This window comes from Aulonocara stuartgranti (genome assembly GCF_965226115.1).
Source record: "Aulonocara stuartgranti genome assembly, chromosome: 17".
In the NCBI taxonomy this organism is placed as follows: domain Eukaryota; kingdom Metazoa; phylum Chordata; class Actinopteri; order Cichliformes; family Cichlidae; genus Aulonocara; species Aulonocara stuartgranti.
This window is the reverse complement of record NC_138953.1, coordinates 34,032,863-34,051,521: the sequence shown is the minus strand read 5'-3', so window position 1 is coordinate 34,051,521 and position 18,659 is coordinate 34,032,863. Positions and strand designations below refer to the sequence as shown.

At 39.5% G+C, this 18,659-nt stretch overlaps 1 protein-coding gene across 3 annotated transcripts in view; it reads right to left on the bottom strand.

The window, feature by feature from the left end:
• Nucleotides 1-18,659, bottom strand: part of dock4b (dedicator of cytokinesis 4b) — a 143,936-nt gene that overhangs the window by 87,951 nt on the left and 37,326 nt on the right. For all 3 annotated transcript variants that reach the window (XM_082510636.1, XM_082510638.1, XM_082510637.1), the window contains exons 2-7: nt 17,017-17,100; nt 13,551-13,591; nt 10,864-10,919; nt 10,655-10,751; nt 9,929-10,077; nt 7,075-7,159 (exon numbers count right to left, since the gene is read on the bottom strand). In XM_082510636.1, the coding sequence (XP_082366762.1) occupies nt 7,075-7,159; nt 9,929-10,077; nt 10,655-10,751; nt 10,864-10,919; nt 13,551-13,591; nt 17,017-17,100 (512 nt within the window). The remainder of the gene's footprint in view (nt 1-7,074; nt 7,160-9,928; nt 10,078-10,654; nt 10,752-10,863; nt 10,920-13,550; nt 13,592-17,016; nt 17,101-18,659) is intronic.

Below are 18,659 nucleotides of genomic sequence, written 5' to 3'. Positions count from 1 at the left end.
ACTGGGAAAAATTCAAATAAACAAGAAAACAACTTGAAACAAGAACAGCTGCAGTTGAAATACAGAGTTATAGAGGTGGATGCAAAGAAGGTTAAAAACTCATAACCTCTCAAATCAAAGCTGCTGTATTAGTGATGAATTCAATAACAGGTAATATTCCCCTGAGGCTTCTCACTGTAGGCAGAAGGACTGATTTGAATTTGCATATATTTGAAGAGCAGAAAGATATAGATGTTGATATACATCAGGCTAATATGGGATGTAATACTGCAGGCTGGCAGCTCAGAGGCTAAAATGTGGGAGTTGAAGCTGCACTGTCTGGCTCTTTCTTTGTTGCTGCCTTTATGCCAATACATCAACTCAGCACCTTGCCGAGCATTTAAAGTGATGTGCAAAACTCTTGAGCCACCCCTCATTACGTTACATTTTTCTTTTAAAGAACCACGCTCATTTCTTGTGATGTATCTGGTACTTTAGTTGATTCATCTACTGTTCGCCGAAGCTTCATCAGGAATGACCTCTTGGCTTCTCAGTGGAAGGCTGGCTGTCAAGAAGCCATTCTTAAAGAAGGCAATATGTATGGAAAAGGTCAGGAGGGAGCCTCTACAGGCATCTGTAAAACACGGTAGAAGCTATGTCAAGGTTTGGGGCTGATTTTCAGCCAGTGCTGTTAGGTTTTTGTCAAAATTGATGGAATTATGATTGCAAAAAAGTACTCTCAGATTTAGTTCCACCATGCTGTATCATCTGGAAGGCGTTTGAACTTTGTAATGTCCTCTCCAGGTAAGAAACCTTGAGAACTATACCTGAAGACTACTTTAATTACAAAAGCAGACTGAGAATTCAGTCTGTGTATACAAAATACGGACTTTCAAGCTTGTTAAAGTCTATAAATTTGGATTTTCCCTTATATGTTGTATGTGGGGCAGGGATAGCTCAGTAGGTAGAGTGGTGGCCCCATGATCGGAAGGTCGGGGGTTCGACTCCACTGAACGGCTACCCTGAGGTACCCCTGAGCAAGGTACCGTCCCTACACACTGCTCCCCGGGCGCTGCACTGGTGGCTGCCCACTGCTTCACTGGGTGAATGGGTTAAATGCAGAGGAACTATTTCCCTATGGGGACTAACACGCACACTTTACACACTTTACACTTTCTATGCATGTCTGCCTGTTTCAGTAAATGGCAACAACATGGGCAAGACATCCGCACAACACTTTATCTTTAAGGAGGCCAAATCGGGGTTTTTTTTGACAGAAAGAAGCAGAAAGCAACATCTTAAACATTGCGATTCACACAAACGTTTAAAAAAAAAAAAAAAGTCAAATAGTTCAGCACAATTACAGAGCTCAGTGCTTTAGTGGTGGATGATATTACTTGCCATATTACATCAATCTGTACCAAAAAGATCAATAAGGCCTCATACAGGATGGTATGGTGTGTGTACACACATTAGAGCTCTGTTTATAAAAGGTTCATCATAATCTGCTGTCAACAGCCAAAAATACACACGCACACAACACACACATACACACAAATATACACAAAGCACCAGATGGCCAATAGAGCCACTGCCAAATTTGGCCTCGCATCCACTTCTGTTGTAAAACATAAGAAAATCGGAAGGAAGGGAGCAAGAGATGGGGATCAGGACAGAGGAAAGGGAAACGGATAAAGACAATGCAAGAACTGAGTGTAGTAAAGCTTCACCACAAAACAACACACACACAGTATATTAATAGTGGATATAATATGTTTTACAGGATTATAATGATGGTTTGGTTGTCAAATTTAAATAGTGTTGCATTGTACAGCATAGGTGACTTTGTTGAAATGCACTTGTTGGCGCAACATTTCAAGCTCAAGGAATTATGAAGCTGCGTACCAGGCAACAAATAATCTTACTAAAACAAACTAAAACACACTTGTCATGTCTTAATTCAAGGTATTAACGGATACTGTCGCATTCACAGTTAGTTACCCTATGTGCAAATGTAGTCAGAAGTTCCATTTAAGGCTTCAGTCACCCACCCACCCACACGAATAATCATGCTCTCTCTGGCCGAGAGACAGGTCAGTGACCTCCTGGCAACTCTGGTTGCTAGGGTAAAACGTGTGTTGCTCGCAGTTGCTACAGTGGGTGAGGTTGGTCACAAAGAGGATGCTGTACCAAAAACCTCCTCATGATTGCTTCAGTTGCTAGCAGATTGCTAAAGTAGCCTTTAGTTTGCATGGAAGACACTGACCCGCCAAAACACCCTCCTCAGCTATTAGCAAAGCGGCTATGAAACTGAAAAAGTTCAAAAGCTAACAAGCCAAAGTTAAAAAGAGAATGTGTCACTCCAGCCACCACGTGTCAAGATTCACTCAAGTTTCGCTACCACTTTGCATTACAGGTCACAAGACCTGTAATGTTTTTCCCTGCAGCCAGACAGATTAGCTCAACTTTACAAAAACCTGTCTGCAGAGATGATGATTTGCATACTAAAGTGAAAAATTGTGAGATTAAGAAACAAGTTCTCTAAATGTGCTGAAAAACCATGCTACAAATCCTTTTACCTTTGCAGTTTCTGTCAAAACTATAAAAACACTTTTGTTTTTGTGCGAGATCCCCGAAAAGAAACAGAGAAACAGAATTATCTAACAGCAAGACAAACTACTCCCAGCAGGGCTGAACTCCTGGTTCTGACGTAAAATTACTAGGTCTGAGGAAGGCCTAATTTATACTGTGGGATTTTATTACGAGGTTATTTTCAGTGTGTCATTTCAGCCAGCAGCCCGGCGGGAACAGTGTGTGGTTTTGTGACAGCTTCAGCATGACTAGACACAAAGCATAGACATGACAGGCTGGCAGCCTGACTGGCAACACACAATGGTGTGGTCAACAAGGAGAGGCTGAGAGGTAGCTGAACAGAGAACGAGAACATGACCGTGTGTGTGCCAGCCAAACTGTCCTACAGACTGTCAAACAACAAGGAAATTCTAGAGGAGACAGGTCAAACTGAGGCCACAAATTTGTAGCTGTTCTTTCTGTCCCTTTCTACATTAATGTTTAAGCCTCCTTTCATCCCTCTTTTAAACTCAAGGATTAAAGTCGTGCAGGAAGTTAAAGATCTGTATGAAGGCTTGTCTCTCTTTAGTGATAAGCTGAACCATAAGAAGAAATATTACAACCACATGTCCAGGGCAAAGAGCTGAGCTATGATCTATTACTACAGAGGGAGCTTCCACTGTTAATGAAGTCATCACTGGGGGATCTAAACTCGGGTCTTCTCTGCTTACGCTCTGAGCTCAGTCCCAGAGGAAAACAATGGAAAGCCTAAAGCTGATTAGTCTTTGCTCTACACATGACTCGCATGAGCTAATTAGACATAAAGGGGTTTTTTTCTCACTTTAAAGCTACAACCAAATATAATGCTTCAACAAGTGTCTGTTTAAAGGATTTAAGTCCAATAAAAATCTGGTCCTCCATCTCCACAAATATTTAGTTTTGATGCATTTTTGTCGTATTGTTTTACAAAGTAGGGGTTTTTCTTTCCCCTAATCTGACAAAAAGAGAAAATTGTTGATTCACTATGCTGTTCTTCACTAATTCTTCAGGGAAGCATATGTTTTCAGGCTGCTATATACGCTTTTCCAGACAGTCACTAATACAGGGTTTCTCCTGGCACACACTAAAGTAGCTGTGAATGTACCCCAGAGGAAAATCATCAGGAAATGATTTAGTCATCCTTGGGGAAGGATATAACGCTTTTGAAGACTTTTTCAAATGGCCAGCAATAAGAAGAAAATGTATGTATTTCTGTTATGTGCAGTAACGCAGACTGAAGTATCAAATAATACTTATAGGCACAGCTACCCAACCGCAAAGGCCCATTCTGAGCCAGGAAACTACTACCTGAGGTACTGCTGTCTGTGAATAATCACTATTACCATATGTAGATGTTGTACCTTCTTTGTTCAAGGGAAAAATGGGAAAAAAGAATATTATATTTGGGTTTTTTTCCTTGTAGATGTATTATTTTATTATCAGAAAATACAGATCTGGGTTTTTTCTCATAAATCCACAAGCTTGGAATTTTTGCTAGGAATACCACCACCTTCTATGACCCTGTAATTATTTTTCCTTTGTTTTTTTAAATAGACTTAAATTGGCATGCATATACCATGTTTACATTTACAGTGTTGTTTCTCATTATATAGAATGAGAAGGGTTTATGAGATAGCATTAAGGCATTTACAGGCATACATAAAATCTCTTTTTAATCCACTGTCGTTGCTTGTTTTCATTCTCACTCAGCAGATATCACACAATTCCTTGAAACAATGCAGCAGTTAAGCCACATTTTCCTACAGTAATACTGCACTGGCACTTCAGCACACACACACAGGCAAACACGCACACAAGTACACACAGAGACACCGCATAATCCCCATGTCAATTTAATTAAGCCACGCCGCAGAAGCACCGACAGAAACAAAGACGCGGTTCTCACAAACAAAGATCTCACGGGGAAATATTGATGTAATTTGGGCTCATTGAGATATTGCATCTTGGTGTGAGGGTTCCTTGCGTATTTTCGTAAGTGGATGGCGGCGGTGAATGCCTGGCCCTTTATCTCGACCCAGTATGGAGAAATGGTAGTCGCTTGTTTATTTTATACACCGTTTAATAGAGGTGGAGAAAGCTTTCTTTGTGCTTTTCCTGCTTTTGTTTTGACAACAACAAAAAAAAAAAATAACAGATGGATTAAGAGCTTCAATTACCCTTGCGAAGAAAGAGCCGACACAGAGTGTGTGTGCGTGTGTGTGTGATACAATTCCCCCCACACCGTACGAGGGCAGAGAAGTGGTTGCCATGGTAGCAGCGATTGGGGCTTGGAGAAAGTGGGAAGGAGAGGCAGGGAGCAAACAGTAGGGAAAGGAAGGAGAGAAATACAGAAGCAGATGGATGAGGGGGAAAAGAAAAAAAAAAATCGGTCCATCAAATGTACCTCATGCGAGGATGAGAGTGGTATCAGTAACTCGCTGAGCTTACTCTAAATTTGTTTTGCCAAATGCTGGTTCTAAGGGTCAAGCATGGACTTCCAATCCCAAAGCTTTAGCCCACACCGAGACGTGTTCAAGGTTCTCAGAGAAAGCGCATCTGTTAACAGCTCAGTAAAATGCAGAGAAACATGTGGAAAAAAGCTCAAAAAAGGTTATTAAATACTATGAGCAAAATCCTTCAGCATCCTTTACAGCAGTCCTATAACCGTTAGGGATCAGTGCCATAGATTTTTATATAAGCTGCTCTTCAATTTCAAACTGGACCATGGCCCTGTTGTGCCTTTCCTTCTTCTCTCTCACACACATACACTTTCCCAGCGGTGTATGCTCATATTAACTGTGCTAAAGTCAAAGAAATGTTGCTCTACTTCCAAACATTTATAACCTGCAGCATAGACATGGTGGAGAGATCCAGCTCTGTGACTCCAATTAGCATCAATCTGCCTTTGTTGGGACACCTCTCAGTCAAAGCAGACATGAACCTAACTCCAGTACTCAGATAGAGTTATTAAGAGTGTTTAAAAAAAAAAAAAAAAACTTTAGTAGAGCTGTTACAAAGGAAGAACTTACCCAGGGAGATAATTACTATTTTCTGTACCAGACTAAAAACATGTTTTTCAGTGTTGTAACATCACCCATTTTAACTCTCTAGTCGATGCTGACTGACTCGCTTATGGTGCAAACCTTGAGTGGCCACTGGGGGAATTGCAGACTTGTCACTTAAGCGTTTACTTAATTATTCAGCTCCGGATGTTGCCACTTAGTACCAGCTTGAGACTCCATAATCAGCTCCAGCAGTTGCATCATAGTCGGATGGTAATGCAGCCAACCCTGATGAGACTCTCCCTGTGCTACCTTTGGTATTTCATAGCAGTAAGAGTTTTCTACTTTTATCAATTTCTAGCACATTTCCATCATGTATTTTGTACAGGTACAAATACGGGTTCACACAGACTGAAACACTAGTCCACTGTTAGGTCCCACAGTAAGATGGTACTTTTAACAGATCATCCTGCATCTTCATCATTTTCTGATTATTTCTGTCCCAAAAACCCAGACTCTGGCATCTACATGTACAAATGGATCTAAGAAACTGGCATGTCCAATAAGGAGTGGTAGATTATGCTTCTCAGCCTGGTGTTTTCAGAAACTGCACATAAGTGAAGTGAGAAGCAGTACCCACGAGCACCAATTTTTGTTTGAGGAAGCTAGGCGAGCCAATCAGAACCCCATCATCCTTTTTTTTGAAGCGGGGGCTTAAAGAGACGGATGCGAAAGCAGCTACTTTTACACAATGAACTGAAAAGTTCCACAGAAAATTGAGGTGTCAATTTTGTAAAGTCAAAAAAATATGAAACTGGAAGTGAGTATAGCAGGTCCATAATGTCTGCTGTGCCAAGGTAGCAAGGTATTATGCGGGCAGCTAGTTCATACACGGCCTCTTCTATCTATCTGACAACATCTGTCAGCTTAGAGAAAGAAGCTGACAGATGTTGTCAGTGATAGACAGTTCCTTAAATCCACTTAGAGGTTGCAAGATCAAACCAAGTACAATATACTCAGAGGTCAGACATGTTTTGGTTGTTTGCCATCTGTTGTATAAAGTTACCCTCGGCATCAAATGACAGTTCCTATTAGAAAGTGGATAGATTGTGTACAATACAACAGTAACCCTAAATAGATCTGTATCATTGTCTACATCCTGTATCCAGCCTAAGCAACTGGCTCTAAATTGTAAATACACTGGACATTAAAAAGGCATATAACACAGGAACTCTAAGGCCACCAATCCAAACTCCTGCCATCGATGTCACTGTCATTCAGTGTCACTGTCCACTCTGCAGGGCAACAACCTCCCAGCAGAGCATTGCTTTCTTTACTTTGTGTGTCTTGTGAGCTGTGTTGAATATAGAGATTTTATTGTACTCTTTCCAAGATGAATCTAGAAGAGACCAGCTCCTTTACGCATCTGCACTCTGGATGGGATCTTAATCTGAGAACAGGGAAGAACTGTGTGGACGCTTACCAGTCTGTAAAGCTCTGTGACACTGATTTCATCGGGGTCCACCATACTAAACTCTCGCCTCGGGACCAGGTCCAAGCCAAGCTGTCTGAAACACAAAGTCACAGAGAGTATTAATACACTGAAGCTGCAAAATACATACAGATAACACAGTACATGGATTGCAATTGAGCGTTAATTAAGATGCTACTTTATAGCTGCACTGAGCATCAACAACAAAGCGAACAGACCCACAAACACTCAAAGCACAGCTGTCACATCACCCGTCAGTCGCCTAAATACATTTGACAGCTCCTCTGTGGAGCAGATGAAAGAAAAAATCCTCTCCCTTTAGCCCCCTGCTATGCCTACTGTCCTCTTTATCCTCTTTCCTGTCCTCCATCATTTAACCTTGCCTGTTCCTCTACATTCTTGTTGTTCCATAAACACTAACTCTTACATGCTCCCATCCTCCTGGTCGGTGGTATTAGTGGACCAAAACAGCACACTTGAGTGTGTCTCCTTTTCGGCAAGAAGAGAGACAGGCCAGGTCAACCATATAGCAGCGAGGGATGCTCATCGCTGGGGAGGGATGTGAAGCATGTGCGTGTGTTTGAAGAAGGCCCACAGCAGGGAAATGAAGGAGAGCGAAGGGTAAAGGACAGACAGAAAGAGAGAGGGACACGAGTTGTGAGGATTTCTTTTTTTGTCCCTCTCTCTCTCTCTATTGCACCCCCACAGCACAGAGAGGATGGAAAGAAGAAAGCAAAGTGAAAGGAAGGATGGAGAGAGTGCTGTCTGTGTGGGAAAGAGATTGTACTGAGTGAAGAGTATGCCTACAGGGAGGGTAGGTGACAACAAAAGGCAGAAGAGAAAGGAAAGTTGAAAAGAAGAGTGAGAGGCTGAGGAAGAAGGAGGGACGTTAGAAAGCTGCAAGAAGCTCCAGGAAAGAAGCAGAGAAAGAAATGAGAGATGAAACTTTTATTTCCAAATGCAGTTTCCTTCAAGTTTTAGATGAGTAGCACTGCTTATAATGGAAGAGCCAGCTTGTCATGGTGGCTTCACAGATTTTACTGTGTGTCAGTAACTAAAAATACTCCTCATAATTCTCAAAGTATAGTGAGGGTTTTTTTTAGACTGATTACACAACCTTGCCTGCAGTAAAAAAACAACAACAAAAAAACAACAAAAAAACTTTCTTTAAAACTTTAAACTCTGCAGGTTCTCCCTCACAGTCCACATAAAGTTTGATTTATCTCATTCATTTATTTTGTGGAAGACTGTCATACTGCACTGCAGTTATGCAACCGAGAGCAGAGGTTGGAAAGAATTATATTCAAAGAAGTGCCAAGCTTTTCAAGTCAGCTGCTGAAAAGGATTTCTGTGCTGATGGAACATCAAGCAAACTGAACTACGAACGCACTGACTGGATTTGCCAGATCTGCCTCATTACAATATTAAGTACTAGAATATTGGCCACTGCAAGAGCAATCCTCGTTAAAGTTAAAATTCAGTGTTTTTTCTATCAGTCTGAAAACTAACAGTTTTCGGCATCACAAGAATCAGTGGCAAGCTCAAAAAGGGAGAGAAAAAAAATCATCTTCACTCTTGATAGGCGATTTACAGGAAATCTACGCTGTAACCTCTCATTTAACCTTTCTTCCTTTTGCTTTCCTGGGTCCCCACTCTTTGTTGTCATCAGTTTTGGATCTATTTTCTTTTCTTTAAATATTCAAGTATATGTCACTCAGGCTTTTCCACTTCTTCGTACATTCCCTCAGCCCATTTTGGTTGTTTCAGCCATCTCCCTTCAGGAATCGCTGACATTTGGGAATCCTTATGTTTATCACATTGAAACAGGGGTTGTTTATTGATTATTTAGAAACTGGCAAAAAAAAAAAAGTTGCCAGAAAGGCACAGAAGTAGCAGTACTGAACGGGCCAGTGACAACAGTTGCAGTCCTTTTTTTGCTTTTTACTACTGGATGGCATTGCATATGAAACATCAGGACACAACCACATGGTAATTAATGCCTCAATTACGCTAACATGAATTAGCTAAGTTTAAATATGGTCACATCCACTTTCAAGATAAGATAACAGCCAAAATGTCAAACTTAAGGCTTAAACTTAACTTATTATTATTTTCTACTGTGGATCTAGTCATTTTACAAATGGGAAAAGAACGCCCACTGATGCTGGATTTATATCAGTATTGAAATATATCCAGTGAGTTATTCATATCTGTATTGGATTAGGGCATCCTTACCAGAAACTATGCCCAACAACCTCATTTAGGCCAAAAACCCCACTTGCCATTTTTTTTGCTTCACATCCTTAACACAGATAAGGCTGCTGAGTTAATAAAATAAGCTCCCTGTTCCCTCTGTGGAAATTTGTACTTTGAACTATTAGAGAGGAGCTTTTTTCCTTTAATTCTGCTGATGCTTCTATTAAATGTGACCTATGCTATAAATAATGAGGTCATCGTATGTATATGTAACCCTGTAAACCAAATAAATTCACTCTTGAATGTCAGAAGCCCCATCCATTTGCTCTCCAAACCTTCTGTTTGTGAGAGGCAGCCAATCAGGAGAAAGCTGGGTTTCAGGAAGGGCTAAAGGAGCTAAACTGGATTGTTTCAGACACAGAGTGACCCAGGGAGCTTCACAAAAGCCCACTATAAGATGAATAAGGATACAATAAGGTAAGTTGGAAATGAGCATAGCAAGCCCCTTTAAATCACCTAAAATCAAAATCATCAGTGGTAGAAGCAGTTTAAATAATGAATTATTGGTTCTTGAAAAGGAACAATGCAAACATGTCTATAAGCCACATGTGGACATTGTAAACCTTCTCACTGCCCTTAGTCTACTCACTCGTTGCCCCAATCCAATCTTGCTGTGATGTGCTGCTTGACGTCCCTCAAACGGTCATGAGTGAGGTGGCCAACCAGCACCTGCCTCCTCAGGTCCAAGATTTCATTCATCACGTGCCAAAGCCGGTGGAACAAATCCCCCTCATTTTTCTGGAGGTTTGGAAAAGGGGAGAAAAGAAGAGGGGTGGAAAAGAAATGAGAAGAATAACAGTCAAAGGCAATGAATGAAAGGAAAATTCATAATCAGCTGAAGACAGAATGAGGATGACAGCAGGAAAGGCACAGATAAGGAGATCAAAATATACAGTTGTGTCAACGCTGCCACCCAAAAACATAAGTGAAAACATGAAAAGTGACGGAACGCACATTAGAGAACCAAATCGACACTGAGAAGAAGACAGCGACCCAGAGAGAGAAGACAAGAAGAGCTTAAAATGGATTTGTGCAAATTAGCTTCAGTGTCCTGCTGCTTTTTGCTGCAAATGCATGCACTTTGATCTAGACGTATTCATCAGCTCAATTTAATCAGCACCCCAGATAGTCTAATAGGCCACAAACACAATCAATCCGACTAATGAATGCATATAAAAAAAAGAAGCTTTGACTGTTTGTGGCTTTCTGAATTACCCAGGGCCAAATGAACTCAAACATTGCAGTTTCAGTTAAGCAGCAGTGACAACAAATCGATGCAAAGTGTGCACGTGTGGTTATGTGTAAGAGTTCTTACCACATAGAGCTGCTTCCACATGGCACCCCAGTCTCGCAGAGTTGATGTCATCTCTGTGATGACAGAGTCTTCATCAGGGATGACTGTCTCGAATTGCCTACAAACAAACATCAGCACATGAACGAGAATTAAATAACGTAACCTTAAATATAAAACCACAATATGAACAAACATGGAAAGAAAACCAAAGGAAAGACATGTAACATTACCCTTTGTTCTTGACGTGGGCATTCTTTAAGTGGATGTAGCTGGATGGAAAAATCCCCTTTAGTCAAGAAGATAAACAGGTTAATGAGAATGCTCCGAGAGTCATTTGCTCCCCGTTGTAATTAGCATTTAACAGCGGCGGATGTGAAAACGACGCACATAATCAATACAGGGTTAAGAGTGTTTGTGGAAAAAACAGAGGAAAATGGAGGGAACAGAAGGATAAAGGCAAGCAGCAATGACATTTAGTAGACAAGCAAAGGTTTTAAAAAGCTGTTTGTGTGTGCGCACGTGCTGTTTGACGCTAATAAACTGCAAGATGCCCCCACTGACTTGGGGAAGATCAAAGTAGTAATGCAGTAAATGCAAAACACAAACACACACTTGACTCCTCAGTTGGCTCTTATTATAATATATTATTCTGCACATGAGTTTTTAAAAGTCGTAAAAAATATCAGACTGACTGCACGCACCACTCTTCTTTTGTTGGGAAGTTGGGATGTCATCGCCCCCAGTGATATAGTTTGAGTATATCTCAAGTTGGGTTTTGACTTTTTGGGAAGTGGTGGTAATAAAAAAATGAATCATTATGACTTATGAATCTAATTTCCACAATCTGCGCACAGGTGGTTTTATGGTAGATCATTCATGCGATTGGTGGTGGCTGAAAGTTATTTAACATCTTGTCAGATTTGGATTCATTTATATTCAATTGCACTTAATAATTTAAAAAAGTAGATTAAATTAAAATAGAGAAACAAAGTTCTGGGTTATCTTGATATCATCTCTTGGCATGTATTAAAAAAAACTATATATTCCTCTTTCTCTAGGTTTGTTTCAGCCCAGTTCCTGAAAAAAAGTCTTGCCATTCAGCACTCATCCTAAAACACCTCCAGGTACTTAACCGGGCAGTTATTTTCAAGTATTACCTAAATTAACTTAATTTAACAGTTAGCAGGGCAGTAAAACATGATGTATAAAAATCAACCCCCCACCTTTTTTCTTTTCTTTTCTTTTTTTTTTTTAATGCTTACAAAGTTTGCTGACTTTGCTCATTTCAGGATTATTTGACTGTTACGTTTGTCTCTTACATTGTATCTAATCAGTGCAACGGCTAGGTTTACACAGAGAAATTTTTGGGGGATAGTTGGGACATTTATCCTACGACCATCATGTTTGTCATGATTTGTAACAGAGTTTCTCTCTCATACATTACTGTGCAAAAGTCTTGAGCCACCCCTGATTTCTTTATATATTGCAAGGAAAATGGGTAACAGGTACAGCGATTTATTGTAAAATGTCCAAATATATATGGAAATACAGCATATACGCAAAAATCAAAAAGCTTATTGTTTCAAAATATTTAAAATCAATATTTGGTATGGCCACCTTTAGTCTTCAACACGGCCTAAACTCTCTTAGTCAAGCTTTCTTTTCATTTCTTTACGTAGTCTTCAGGAATAGTTCTCCAAGCTTCCTGATGGACATTGGTGGGATGTTGTTGGATGTTGGCTTCATTTTGTATAATTTTCTGTCAACATGATCCCACACTCTGGGATCTCCAGGAGTCCAATCCATGACTAATGATGTTCCATTGTGTGTTTTTACTGCATTACTACATGCATTTACTGTATACTGCATTCCACTGAGATTGTTTCTGATGAGGCTTCAGCAAAGAGTAGCTGGATCAATTGAAAGGTCAGACGCATCTCTCAGGTCCTGTGTCACATCTTTGCTGGAATTCTTCCTCGTTCTTAGAGACGTGACTTTCAGTTCTGTTCATCTGCTGTAGCCTTTTTTAGGCCTTGTCACTTCTTCTTTTTCCCAGTTTCCTCAAATTCTTTAAGAACACCTGACCATGTCAAGAAATGCCAAGTATGCAGCTAACAGTTCCATAGTAATCACTTGGGCTTTTTCTTCAACTAAAGAAACAGCAACAACCTAGACAACTACAGCCTGTTAGCAACCAAGTGACTAAAGATACAGTTTTGTTGCTAAGTTGTTTGTTATTTGCAGACTCAACACTGATTCATCCCTTGGGTTAGGTGCCTTTTTTATGTTTCAGTGATTCATAGATTAGTGACGAGTGGCTCAACAAAAAAACGATTCCTCTGAAGATGGTTAGGTACAAGGACTGGAAGGTGAAAATCAGTGAAAAAACAGCACCTTCAGAAATCCTGGAGAACTATTGCTTAAGTTCACCTTTAAAATTATTTTTATAGCTCAAGACTTTTGCACACTTCTAGACATTTCCTGGCTAACATCAGTGTACTTGTGTATCAGCAGCATGTCTGTTCGTAGTGAAAGAGAAACCTCTCCTCCGCTGTTGTTTAAGTGTGCACACAAACAGGTGTTTCCACTTGTCTGAGTAGGTCTGGCTGATTATAACTCTGACGTTGGGTGGAGCACTAGAGAAAATCACATAGTGTCACCAAACTATTTGCAGGGCTGCAAAGAGCAATTTTCAAAGTAGGGAACCTGACAAGTCATACGATGAAAAGACAGGTGTTCCTGCTTACATCTGTCATCTCAGCTAGTGAAAGTGCTAGTTTTCGCTAACAATGACAGTTCCAAGAGACTCTTTCAATTCAATGCATGACACCAGCTAATACACAGAGAGGGAATCAGGTTTAGTGAGAGCATAAGTAGGCAAGGCGAGAAAAACAATATCATGGAAAGGTTTGCTCACCTTCACATTTGGGTTCTTCAGGATGAATCCTCTGTACCATCCTGGAGGGAGGGAGGGAGAGAGAGAGCACTACTTTAACTTTACAGCCGTTACTGTGAATATTACACATTTATATTTTTATGTCTTTCCTGGAGTGCAGAGTGAAAGTGGAAAAGAAAATGAATTACTGTATATCTATTAAGAGCAGAGTAAAGAGATGTATGTGCAAGAAGGAAGTTGTATAGTCCCCTTCCCTGTTACAATATCTCACAACAAAGCCATTAAGCCTGTGGTTTACTAAGTTTCATGTGAAAATGCATACTCGGGTTATCAGTATAGTTTTGACAATATTATTGTCAATGAAAAGACTTCCTCATAAACTTGTTATTATAGGCAAAGCAACAAAACTTCTCTTCTTCGTATTCTGTGACTGGAATCTAAAGCAACCAGAGCACCATTTGGTAAAATGTTTTGAATTCTCACACAGCGACTGGGGACAGAACCCTGAATATTTTCACCATTTTTCTGTATCACTCCAGTACAAATAATGGGCTGAAGGTGAACTAGCATTTTCCATATACTTTGTTAGGCACTGGATTCTTTGGTTCTATCTGGGCTCAAAGTGCTCTGCAACACCGTTTTTTCAATACTTATACCAGACGCCCTCTTTTCTAATCTTTATCGAAACTGGCATGCATGATATTCATGTCTCTTAAAAGCCAAATAAGCCCTTTAAAAGCCAGTCACCATCACTGCCAGTCAAACTTAAGAGTGGCCACATTCTTAAGAAATTTCATCTATATTTCGCCACACAAGAAGCAAACATGTTTTTCCTATCAGCATTTACGCTCGTGGTTTTGACGTTTCTGACTATGATCTGACACACTGCTCGGCTTCCTCGTTACTTTGCAGGTATAGATTTTGAGATTTTATGTGTTAAGGCACACCACTCAAAAGCAGTGAGGTACAGAGGAATGTATTTCTTAGCAACCCGTGTTTGCAGTGACCACAGGTTAATGCACAGCCGAATACAGGAGGAAACCTGCAACACACAAAGCCGCTGAAAAGCACTATAAATATCAGTTTGCCTTGTCATAACAAATGTTGAAGAAAAAAAATACAAAGCAAAGTCAGGGGAAAAAAAACTGTGGTTTAGCATTTGCTCACACTCTACTCTCAGCTCAAGCCAAATTAGTACATACTTGATGCTTTTGCAAATCCCAACACTGATAGAAACAATCTAATACATTCAAATTTGCAGAGGCTTTGAGCTGATGGTCTTTTCCAGACTGACAATTTAAGCTCATTCCAACCATTTTAAGTCCTGCCAGATAAGAGCATTAACTAAATAGTTCAAATGTAAATGTATTAGATTATTATAATCATATTATATTATTTGGTTTTGCCAAAGCATCTGTAACCTAGGCAGTATTTTCTACCTCATTTGTTACAGGAATTCATAGAGTTGTAATTTTTATCTTTGTTTATTAGCAAAGGTTAGGCTGTGTTCATTGCAAGGCTTAATATCAACAAATCAGGAAATACATCTGCAACAGATTAGTATGTATTAAGTGGTTAATGTTTTTAATCTGTAATACCAACATACAACATAGTATTATTTCAGGGTGGGCACATAAAGACAAGGAATTAACCAAGCTAACATTTTTTTTTTAAATTACAAACGCTGTCACTCAGTAATTTTAGTAATTGTTGCTAATATCACAACAATTAATACTATAAGCAGACTATACAATGCTAATTCTGTAACAGTGTTAAAACCACAACAACCATGTGTTGTTAACATCAGTGTTCCAGTCACCTATTTTGCCAAGTTAGCAAAAAGCTGAAAGAGTAAAAAGCTAAAATCAGCAGAGATTCAGCATGATAGCTTAACATAAAGGTTAACCCTTTAAATAGATTGTCATAATAGCTATAGAAAAATGATATGTCTGAAGATAGAGGATAATGTTTACTGCACTTTAAAATAGTTTGTAATTAACAGTTAGCGCAAGAAAAAAAAAGGATGAAATAGCTTAATGTAATACCCTGAAAAATATAGCTAATGATAGCCCAACTAAAGCTAACCGAAATCTTATGCTAAACGGTTTCTATTTCCTATCTAAAAGTAACATTAAAAATGGTAAAATAGACAAAAAAGAAATTAACGATATTTCACATCAATATTCACTTTTATTTGAACAGAGTAACAAAAAAATGTTCAAATTGAGGTGAAATGAAAAGCTAGGGACATGCTATGTGGCAAAGTCTAGGAAGGTGCACAGCTTATCTGACAAGGTCTGAAAGAGCAGTGTGGAAAACCATCATTTAAAATCATAGTTTATATAGTGTGCGCTCACTGCTGTCAGTAACTTACAAAATAAAGAGCCATCGAAGGACAAAGTCAAAAATCAATTACTGAGGCGGAGAATTTTCAGACAGGAGCCGCATTTCAGTAAAGACACGTCCAGTGTGTAAGCTCCTGTGTTTTGAAGTGTCAACAGTATCACCATGAGGCAGGGCCATTAGTCTGCCTCCTCTGCTGTCAGCAGTCTGCCTCTCAGCCTCTGTGCTGCTGGCTGGATTTTGATTTAGTTCTTCCCTTCTGGGCCAAGCATTCCACTGGCTGTGCTATTGTCTACTTCCTTTGGGTCTCTTACCACAATATCACATCCCTCTGGCTGGCAAGTTTCAAGATAGACTGACTTGCTGTCTTTCAGTATGTGTGTGTGTGTTTGCGTGTGTGTCCACCAAACAGGAAGTGTGACAGTTTGTGTCAAGTGCACGCTCCGGAAGAAACATATTTGTGTACGGTTGCTTATTGGTGTTAATGAAAGCGTAGCATTGCTGTGAAATGACTCGACATTGTTCTGGGATTTGAAATGGGGATAGGACAGAAAGGAAAGTGCTGAAAGAAAAAAAACAACTAAAAACATATTAGCATCCACAGAAAGAGAGAGAGAGTACAAAAAATTCATGTAGAGGAGAAAAGCAGACAGTGTGGGCAGGAAGGCAGGAGGAGCAGCCAGCTTGTGGTGCAGGAAACAGTAGCAAACATGAATTTCCACAGGTCCTCTTCACAGACAACTTGGTGCTCATTTTGTGCACATACCACATCACAACACCCCTCAAGAGGACATGCAACAAGTGTAATGTTGCCCCCATGGGAGCTTTCAGTGTAGGCACATACTGAAACACCCACATGCATGTAGGTTTTTATGCCAAACAATGTGCATGTATCCGGACAGCTTTGTGGTTGCATTTATAAATATTCGGATGACAGTCTGTGCGTGACTCTACTAACTGTTTATGGTTGATTTGGTAAAGGGCTGCTTTTATTTATCTGTTGAATGAAAAAACAGAAGTGTTCCTAACTACTCAAGTTTCAAATTCAGGAAAGGAAATCCGTTTCCTTTCTAAATTTTCGCAGAGCGAGCAGCTAATTTGAATGTAGCCTCCACATAGGAAGTGTATAAAACAAGCACCATACCTTCACATTTCTCCAGGATTTGCACCGTGTCTCCAATTTCCAGCGGGAGGCCATGCTGGATGGTCCCTCTGAAACTGGCCAGCACTGCAGCAAAAGAGGCAGAAGAGTAGAGTTAGAAAGAGAGTGTAGGAAACAAACAGACAAAAAATAATGGGACAACTAAAAAAAAAAAAAAAAAAATGAAAACAACAGAGAGAGAGAAGATATGATCAATAATCTGTGTAGGTGAAATAAAATCAAAGCTTATGAAATACCTCTCCATTTCTGCACAAACTCATAACACAAACACTCAAAACAGAGTTACATAAATCCATTCTGTTCCACAGAGGACGTTTTTTGTTTTTTTTTATTTTCAATGACTCGTATTTTAAGGAAAAAACTTTCCACACACAATAGCAAAAACAGAAAAGACTTTCGTACAGAAATGCACCGTTCTTTCTAAGTGCATTTACACTTTTAACACTTTAAATGGCGACGCCTTTGAGGACAAAAGCCTTACTCTGTTTCTGCCAGTAGCTCATAAGATGAATGGAATGTCAACTAGACAAAGTGTTTTGGTGTTTTTCAAGTGGTTTTTGGATATTAACAATGATAACAGGCATTATACTGTAAAGCTGGCATTCTATGAAGCAATGTAATTTTTCAATAAGAAGCTGCTGTTGTATAATACTGTAGCTGTACTGTAAAATAACTGTTTACTTATGACGAGATCTAGCTGCCAGTATTTTACTCTAATTTAACCCTCTTGGGTCCAAGGTATAATTGGCCGTTTTTGACTACTTTTGATTTTACCTCTATATTTCTCCTTTAAAAGCTGTTTATCTTGCCTTGTTTGGTATCATTATTTTCAGCACAACCTCATATCTGAAATTGGAGTTGTTTTTTCATTTTGACATACTATATTAGCACAATTGAACTAAATTCAGACAAAAATCTGAGTAGAAAAGAGTTATATTTTTTTCTGTAAAAACCACAAACATGTTTAACAAATCATTTTCATAACTTGAAATGCAAATAGAAATTGTACATTTCTAAAAATTATGCACATGTTTTGCAAACAATAAAGTTATATGGTACTATCTACCTAGAAATGCAGCCAAGGACTCAGGTGTTTTTTATATAACTATTTAAAACTATTTACAGAACAATCAGATATGTTTGCTAGCACCGTCCGTAGAAAACGCAGTTTTTACCATTTCTTCCCGTTGTAAATGTTGCGTGTATTTTTTTCCATAACTCTGGTTTTACATGGCCTATCCACACAATTTAAAAACTGCTATATAGCTTGAAGTCCGCACTTTTGACCCAAGTTGAAATTAAGACTCTGGGTCGCTGCATCTTGTTGCTGTGTCATTTTAAATTGGTCATGTGATTTTGACGCGCCGGCGCGTCCGTCGACCTCAGAGAGTTAACAAGGAAATGCTTCGTAAGAACAGGCAGAACAATCTACAGATTACGTCTTATTATTTAATCCTAAACAGTCGTGATTAATCCAAGCTCTTGCCTTCCTTTTCAATCGGCACTGACTGCTAGCCAGCACACATACAGCACAGGTGCTAAAATAACCTACATTCAGGGTGACAGATGGCACTTTTCACCTTCTTTGGTATGTTTCTCTAGCAACTATATTCCATTTTTTGCGT